This window comes from Limulus polyphemus, unplaced genomic scaffold (genome assembly GCF_000517525.1).
Source record: "Limulus polyphemus unplaced genomic scaffold, Limulus_polyphemus-2.1.2 Scaffold161, whole genome shotgun sequence".
Classification (NCBI taxonomy): domain Eukaryota; kingdom Metazoa; phylum Arthropoda; class Merostomata; order Xiphosura; family Limulidae; genus Limulus; species Limulus polyphemus.
In genome coordinates, this window is record NW_013665771.1 from 386,350 (window position 1) to 396,055 (window position 9,706).

The window sequence follows — 9,706 nt, forward strand, 5'->3', positions numbered from 1 at the left end:
AAATGGCCCTGAAATTGCATGTCTCTCATGATGCAATATGTAAACATTTAAGGAATATGAAAAAACTTCATAAAGAAGATGTTTGGGTGCCTAAAGAACTCTCCAATGATCATCATTTCCAATGTGTGAACGTTGCTTTGTCTCTTCTGGTGCGTAATGCTCTTGAACCATTTTTGGACAGAATTGTCACTGGTGATGAAAAATGGATTCTCTATGTGAATATTAAATGCCAAAAACAGTGGCTCAGTCCTAGACAAAAACCACTTCCAACCCCAAAACCTGGACTCCATCCACAGATAGTGATGCTTTGTATTTTTTGGGACATCAAAGGAGTAATTCATTTCAATTTCCTCAATCCACAGTGAACCGTTAATGCAGAGATCTATAGTCAGCAACTGGAATATTTAAATTAAGCCCTTCATCAGAAATGCCCTTCAGAAAGGTGTTCTTCTCCATGACAATGCATGTCCACATGTGGCACATTTGACAAAACACAAGATTATGTTGTTGGGTTGGTAAGTTCTCCCCTACCCACCATATTCTCCAGATATGACATCATTAAATTACCATCTTTTTCGTATGTTGCAACACCATCTTAATGGTAAAACATATGCAAATGTGGGAGGTGTTAAAGAGAACATCGACATGTTTTTGCTTCAAAACCAAGTGATTTCTTTAATCATGGAATTAACAACCTGATTGTAAGATGAAAAAGCATCATCGACAAGAATGGAGACTATTTCATTTAATAAATGTTTTGTTCGGGTTTTTTCATCTAAAAAAAAGCGACATTAATTACTTGATGACCTAATATAAACTAATAATATAGGATATTTATTTAAATAGAAAAATTCTAATTAACCTATCAACAGTTCCAAAGGACATACAAAGATTACAGAATTTATGTAAAAAACTCACCATATGCATGTCTTTCATTAAAAGAGAGTTATTAGATCATAACCAATATCACACACAATAAAATCAACTTGTAAAATTCTTCTAAAATAGAAGAAAACAAAATTTAACTATAAAGTATAATGGCGTTATAAAATGTAAAAATTAAGCCAAAGAATATTAATCACTTTCTGTTCTTTTCTAACTATACCATTACCAGTTTAATGTCAATGTACAAAAACAAATAAAAACCATGTATTTACAGAACAAGTTACAGTAAAATTCAAAGGGTGTTTGCAAAGGAAAATACTTTTCTTTGTCATATGTTATACATAAGTAAATTTCACTTAACCAATTTCACTTTTAGTGACATTATATTTTGCACCTGTCCACAATAAAAGGTGTGCAGCATAATTAAAAACAATTACTGTGAGTGACATTTGTTTTGAACAACTTTCTGTATAAGGTTCTTAACAAAAAAAAGTAGAAAAGTTGTGTACAAACACTACACAGTAACACTTAAGAAGTTTGCTTGCACTTTAAACATCAAGCATCTTGTCATAAAATAAAGGATGTTCTCTTGCAACATGATAATGCTAGATCCCATATTGCTTGTTGTTTGAAAGTTCATTTAGACAGTTCTTCCACATCCTCTATACAGTTCTGACCCAGTGTTCTGTGAATTCTGTCTTTGTAGTCTTCCCAGTTATGATCTGAGTGGAGAAACACATCTGGACAACTAAAGGTCTGAAGCAAATGTATGCAGGTGGTTTTTATGATATCACATCTGAATGATACTGAGCTGCTATGATAAAGAAACTATCTCATTTTAATAAAGAGGATTTTATTGAAAAATGACATCTGACTGATGTATATATTCTTGTTTCAACTTGATATGGTTGACCTGCAGCAACTAATACCCTGTTGTTGTTGTTTTCTGAATACCTCTTGTAATTTAAATGGTTGAAAAGGTATTAAATATTTGTTTTTTAATAATTTTAATCAAGAAAACAAAATTCTTATTAAACAAAAAATTAAATATATATTCAGTATGTTACACCTAGGCACAAGCAATTGCAATAATTTATCCCTACGTTTGTTAAAAGTTTTTGTGAATATTCTTCTTGTTTTATGAGGTTACCCAAAACTTTTGTATTTTACATAAGCTCTATACCAATGACAATTCGAATTTTCTCACAAGGTTGATCTAATCCACTTGTCTGATAACTTATTTAAGTAAATGAATTAAATTCAGAGTTAGGAAAGAAAAAAAAACCTTTTGCTAACTAAATATTTTCTATTTCTGAAGAAGAAGAACTGTGATTTACTGTGACATTTTTCTTTCTTAATTTGCTCCTAGTTAAAGATCATTCCAGAAACATGTAGATATTTAAAATCCTTATTTAGAGCCGTTACATATCAAACACCAATTTGTGGTCACTTTAGTTATGCAGAATTTGGTCGTTTTATAGAAACATTGTACGAGGTAACCTTTAAAATATAGCTTTTTTAAAAAACTAAATGGTTAATATTTTTGTTGAGAAGACATTGGTTGAATAGGATCAACTAGGAAGTCCACATCATTCTAATAATAGGACAAATTACACATAAGAGATAATAATAATTGGACAGCAAAAATATATGAAAGTGACTTCTGAAAATTTTAAAATGTTTTCTAATTTTTCATAATAGTGAAAAATCAGGTTTTTTTAGATGAGTCTGGTTGAAAATCTATACAAGTAATTGAGTTTATATTTGTATCTACATACATCCTGATTTTAACTTCAAAATTGATAGTCATTTTAGTATATTAATATAGATTTACAACAGATTTTAGTGGTATATGGGTTTCATTTATTTGGTAAAAATTGTCCTCCTAGAACTAATATGAAGATTGGGCATAAAAGAATTACAAATGTATTGACAGTTTATGATTTTAATATATTCAAAGAATTAAATTGGTAAACTTCACTCACTGTTTTTTCAAACTGGATAATGTATGTCTTTACAAAAAGAAACATACTGTTGTTTTTAGATAGTGAACACATTAAAAGGAGCCCAAGATCCAGGACTGGAATTAGAACCTTTACACTTGGGAATTTCTGACTTGATGTCTTTCAACCAGAGAAATATAGCAGCATCAAGAAAAGTAGTACTTCCTTTGGTGCGGTCTTTTATCCAAGAATCACCTGTCAGTAGCCACTCAGCTAAAGGTAGTAAAATACCTACCTCTAGTTCATATTTTTTTCATTCTTTTCACACAAATGCACTCACCAGAGTCCCTACTTCATTTCTGAAACACAACCATAAAACTAAGCTTTCAGTATCTATGTTTTCAAGACATAAGTTTATACCAAAATCAAATACCACGCTCACTTTCTTATTAAAGTTTCTCAAAATCTTAAAATGAACCAAAGTAACAAATTAAGAAAGAATTCTGTAAGAACATAGTTATATGATCATTAAATATAAAATTACCTTTATTTGCTTCACAGTGTGTTTGCTAGCAGAATTTTTGTGTTGAATACTATGACAGTATATAATTGTTATTGTGTTTGATATCATCGGAGTTTATGTATTTATTATTGAAGATATTTCTCAATTCTGTCATTATAGAAAAATACCTAAATTCATACATCTTGGATTGCAAAAAAAAGTTGCTTTGTGTTTCTTGAATATGATATCAATGTATTATAGTGATTAAAAACTCCTGTTTTATAATGTGAATCTTTTTTTGTGCTATATATGTAGTGTACATACATCTTGTTAATTTCTAGTGTAAACATTTGAAGGAATTACCAGTCCTACAAAAAGAATAATACTATAATACTTGTTCTTTACACTATTTCTGATATTATTACTGTTGCAATCTTATCCAGTTCCAAATATCATTAGTGTTAAATAAATGCTGTGTAAAAGTTTATATAGCAAACAAGTGTATGCTACTGTATGCAATCAATACTTTTTCATAGTACCTTTCAGAAACAGTTACTAACCTCTCTGCAAAACAAAGGGCTATTACCTCACACCATTGCTGAGAAGACTTTTGTGCAAGCCACAAGCTTTGAATAAAGCTCCCATCCCTACACTTATTAATGTGGACTGCACCATTCTATGATTAATCATCATTAGACTATAGCCCTTCACCAATAGAAGGGCATTTCATCCTCCAATGTGCACAGTAATCCCGATGAGCTAGCATTTAATCAGAGGTTCATTCTTTTCCTTGCACTGCTTTGTTCAGAAATGTTTTTTTTTCTTCAGAATTAAAATTTTAAACTTTAGTTACCATTCATAGTGTTGGCTTTCTTTTCTTAATCTTGTTAATTAGGAGAAAGTAATAAAGTTATCATATTTTGAACATTTCAGTTAGAACTTTGATTCAAATTTTTTTCAGTTTGATTTTTCCTTTTTCTAGTACTTAAAGTTTATAAACTATCAGTTCTAGGTTGTCGAGAAATTAATGTCACTTTTTTTTAGATGAAAAACACCAATGACTTGTATATCAAAACAAACATTTATTAAATGAAATAGTCTCCATTCTTATCCATCTTACAATCAGATTGTTAATGCTCTGATTAGAGAAATCACTTGGCTTTGAAGTAAAAAACATGTCGATGTCTTCTTTAACACCTTCCACGTTTGCATATGTTTTACCATTGAGATGGTGTTGCAGCAAACGAAAAAGATGGTAATCTGATGATGTCATATCTGGTGAGTAGGGGAGAACTTCCCAACCCAACTCTATAATCTGATGTTGTGTCAAACGTGGCACATATGGACATGCATTGTTGTGGAGTGGAAGAACACCTTTTTGATAGATGAGTGAAGTGTGTTTCTGATGAAGGGCTTGATTTAATCATTACAGTTGCTGACCATAGATCTCTGAATTGACAGTTTGCTGTGGATTGAAGAGTTTGAAATCATTTACTCCTTTGATGTCCCACCAAATGCAAAGCATCACTTTCTATGGATGGAGTCCAGGTTTTTGGGTCGGAAGTGGTTTTTCTCTAGGACTGAGCCATTGTTTTTGGCATTTAATATTCGCATAGAGAATCCATTTTTCATCTCTGGCGACAATTCTATCCAAAAATGATTCATGCGCATTACGAGCCAGAAGAGATAAAGCAACGTTCACATGTTCGAAACAATGATCATCGGAGAGTTTCTGAGGCACCCAAACACCTTCCTTAAGGAGTTTTTCTATATTCCTTATATGGTTACATATTGTTTTATGAGAGACATGTAATTTCAGGGCCATTTCACAAGTGTGTTGCCTTGGGCTAGACTCAACAAGTGTCTTCAGAGCATCAATATCAAATTGAACGAAATTTGCTGAACCATCGTTGACACTTACAAACGTTCAAAACTTTTCCATAAACTTCTTTGATATACTTTGTGGCAACAGGGGCATTGTTTCCTTTCTTGTATTCAAACAGCATTACATGCCAAATGTACTAAACTTTACACATTGTATAGGCTACACTAATGTGACATTTAGGTGGTTTGTTTAACTATTATATGTGATGTATGTTTTTGGAGTTGGTTAGTGAAAGTGTTTCAAAACACGACATTAATTTTTTGATGACCTAATATTTTCTGTAAATTATGAGCATCTTTGTTTGAATACATTTGTTTTTGAAAACATTATACTATGTATTTGATATAAAATAAAACTTCTGGAGAACTTATACAAAAGTCTGTAAGTATTATTACCTTATCTTCGATAACAACATGTGCATTTCAAATGACTACATATGCATATGTCTCACTTGTGTCTGTAATACCTTGGAATCTCAAGTTACCTGATGAACAAAAACACATAGTTAATCATTGGATGGCTGAGGGAATATGTATTCCATTCTGTGTAATTCTTTTACATATTGTAAAAATACAGCTACTAATATAAATCTAATTTACTTGACTTCTATGAGCTTATGCTCCAAAAAGGGGGTTACATCCAGTCTAAATTAAATGTAGCTTAAACACAAAACTATAGTGATTTCATATTACAAAAAGAAGTTGAATATCCGTCAAGAAGGTACATCTTTCGGTTAATTTCAATTTTCATTAAGCAAAGTCATCATGTCCAAATATGCCAACACCATTTGCCTCTTGCATCCAGAAGAACACAAGGATTGTATTTTTCCTTTGGATGAAAGGTTTACAAACGTACAGTCCATAATAGTATGTTGCAGTGTTTCTTGTTTACAAGCACATAACGTACACAAACATAAGTCTTCTGATAACCAGTAACCAATATTGGTTTCCACACAATAATCATGCCAGATAAATCTGGTCCTCCTGATACATAGTATGTCTGTCCACATACTCCACTTGGTAACCAATATACTTGTAAAGTCAGTTATGCCAGGCAATCTCAATCTTGCTATTAACATCTTGTCAATGCTTCTCATCTATCCTAGCTTGAAGCAGTATCACAACATACCAGCTGTCTGATTCAAGGTTTCCAGGTTCCATGTAAGAAAGGCATAGCTGATTCAATGGTTAGAAAGCTTTATCCTCCCCACAGTTCTATAATATTGAGGATTTTCTTCTTCTTTCTACAGTTTCCAATATTGTTTAATCCATGGAAATTTTTTTTTCTACCATAAAGGTTTGCAGAAAATATTTATATTTTACTCTACGTATCTCTAAATAATTATACTTTTCATCAGGCCATCATGTTACGTTGGTTTAAGATTTATTTTTTTTCATTGAAGAAGAACATGCAACAGTTTACATTACAAACTAGTTATTCATTTTACTGTAGTCTTTCTCCTGCATACATACACACACACACATATATATATATATATATTAAGTATTACAACAAATACACCATGTATAAATATATATATATATATTTACCAAAAACAGATGTAACTTAAGTTACTTACAATTGTAATAGGCAGACTTACTCTCCAGTGTTTTTATATATACATATTTTCATAATTCTGTACTGTGTATAAGTACACATTGATAAACATGAATAATTATTTAAGTGTGGTTAGTAGTTTGAAAAATAATTAAATTGTGACATCAAATTTAAAGTTTCACTTTATTATGTATCTTATTATACACATATTAATCTAACATTTTAAGTTTTTTAACACATTACCAATACAATCACATATGCTACAAAATGTATTGTAATTTAGTCCAGAGCATTGTTTGAATCATATTATCATTTCAAGGTCAATGTGTTTATCTTATTATTAAGTCATCTAATATCTGTTAAGTTAAACTATCATTTTAAACAAAACCATTAACTTTACATGTATAGCATCCTGTTTAAATTAGAAATTTGCTTTTATCTCATTGTTGATACATCCATATACTTATAAAGTTGTGTACTGTTCAAGCCAAATCACCTGAATAAATAACCCAGTCATCTTTTTTAACTTGAATTCCATAAGACTACATTGTAAAATGAGTATTTTAAACTCATTACTTTGATAGTATGTTGGTGAAATGAGAAGTAATATAATGCTAACTTAACCATTTAGTTTCAAAATATATTTTTACTTCATTAATAAATGTTTTGCTTATGATATTTTCAGGTAAAACTGATTTCCTGAGAAGTACCAGACAGGTAACCCCTTAATAACAGCAGATTCAATCAAAAAAATAAAGGGAATGTGTTGTAGTTGCTAATTTGACAGAATTTTAAGTTGCTCATGAAATTAAAAAACTGAACACAATTAAAGCACAGTGACAACAATATTTAGATACAACAAAACAAATGGTGCATATCTGTGTAGACATATGTATGATCACCTGTATTGATCATCAGCTTTCTGCCTCTCTAAACGAATCTCTGCCAAACTGGTCATGATAAAAATCATGTAGAACTGAACAAAAAAGTACGCTCGATATAGAATGTAAACTTGCTTTCTCTATCCAGTGTACAGTATTACCTTGTGACCACTGTTCCCTGACAGTATTGATCTGCTGTCACTTTCAGTCAACATCATAATTGGCCAGCCAAATATATTTTAGTGCAAACTTTTTCAACCTGTATTCTACATACAGTACTGAAACATTCCTGTAAGTAGAGGAGACGTCTTCTACTAGAGGAAAAAAAATGAAGCAACTGGAAGTAAGCAAAGGTAACAACTTTCTGGACCACACAACTGCCATAACCTTCCAGAAACTAAGTAACTGAAAATTAAACAAAAATTCTATATCACTTTAGAAGATAGAAAATGCATGATATGTCTGCATATCACAATCTCAAGTTAGACATTTTGTTTCAGCTGTATTACTAGAAACTCAATGTACTTTAATTCTGTTTAAGCCTTATCATTATATATTTTTTTCATTACCATACTAACAGTACATTCAAACCAATAATAATATTTGAATCTTAGAATTAAGCATGTTGTATAATTCTTAAGTTTGTGTTTTAACTTTGTAATGGCTGGGTGCATCGATTCAACTAATCTGTTATGTGTTTTTTTTTGTTTTATTAAAATAACAAAGTACTGGGTGAAATAGTTTGAAAATTGAGATAAACTTTCTTCATATTACATAGCTTCTGAAAATAAAATATTTTTATACTTGATATTTGTATTAATTCACAGCTTCAAAAATTGAAAAGAAATGAAGAAGACTTTAATTAGTTTTTTAGATCTTGAGCCAATGACTTCTCAAATCTGAGATATAGGGAATTAATCGCACCATGACAACCAAGGTTGATAAACTATGATTAGCTGAAGTCAGTAAAACTACTCTTGTATTGAAGTTACAAAGATTAGCTCTATTTTGTTCAAACTGTTTCATCTTTTCTCTTGTGGGATATGAATGCTGTATTATGCTCATAAAAATTCAGAAAATTAACAAACATTAATATATTCATTCAGAGCACGGTGAAAGCAACCCAAATCAAAATGTAAGATTTTATAAAGGTTATCTTTAAAAGTTAATAAATAAAACATTTTTATTAATTAAATTGCAACTCTAAAGTTTTTTTTTAATTTATGGAAGAATGACTAAAAATGATTTTTCACATTTTTTCTTTATTATACAGTTAACTTACTCAACTGTATGAATGAAGCCTTTGCATAAAAAGTATGAAAAGTGACTACAAAAGATCAAATATATGTATGGACCAAATGAAAGAAGTGTCCCATTGATAAGAGTTTAAGTGCTTGAGCTATGAATTAGTTTATATTTTTTATGTGATTTCAAGATAACTTACAAATGTTGATTACGTTTTTAAAACTGATTTTAGATACAACATGCTTATATAAAATGATTTTATACACCTTCATGTCAATGTAGGACATATCTTTCTAATACCTCAGAATTGCGTAATTACACGAGCTCAGCAAGAAAGAAAGAAAGGTATAATAGTATAAGACATTAATGGATGGATATATAGGCATCTTTACAACAATGATTATACAACCGAAATGAAACTCATTTGTTTTCTGGCCATATTTCAAAGCAAAGCACTATCAGACAGGTTCCACTTGATGAAATAGTTAGTTGATACTAATGTTTAACATGTACATTCAACCTGTACCATTGAATAATTTTTGAGCCTATATATTGGAGTTTGTATTTAATAACATTATTTTGTTTTATTGTCTAATGTCAAACAATTTATAATGTGTGTATTTAATTATAATTTTACACATTTTATATTAGAAAACGTATAAATTGCTTGTCCCAAAGAATATTTTTTTTTTGACATTAGTGTTGGAAGCTAAAATCTATAAATATTACATGTTTGGTCAAGTGTTTCGTATTTGGCCATTAAATTTCAGTGTATAATGATTGATCATCTATATTTTGTACTGTTCAC

General features: G+C 30.3%; 1 protein-coding gene across 7 annotated transcripts in view; it reads left to right on the forward strand.

Moving 5' to 3' along the window:
* LOC106476959 (exopolyphosphatase PRUNE1-like) overlaps nucleotides 1-8,852 on the forward strand; it is a 33,415-nt gene extending 24,563 nt beyond the window's left edge. For 4 of the 7 annotated variants that reach the window (XM_013937575.2, XM_022381410.1, XM_013937589.2 and 1 more), the window contains one exon: nucleotides 2,930-3,621. In XM_013937575.2, the coding sequence (XP_013793029.1) occupies nucleotides 2,930-3,304 (375 nt within the window). In that variant the 3' untranslated portion in view covers nucleotides 3,305-3,621. Of the gene's footprint in view, nucleotides 1-2,929; nucleotides 3,622-3,866; nucleotides 5,237-6,320; nucleotides 6,512-7,457 lie in introns of those variants that run through there. The other 3 variants (XR_002609783.1, XM_022381411.1, XM_022381412.1) reach the window with 3 other exon arrangements.
* Nucleotides 8,853-9,706: the final 854 nt, after the last annotated feature.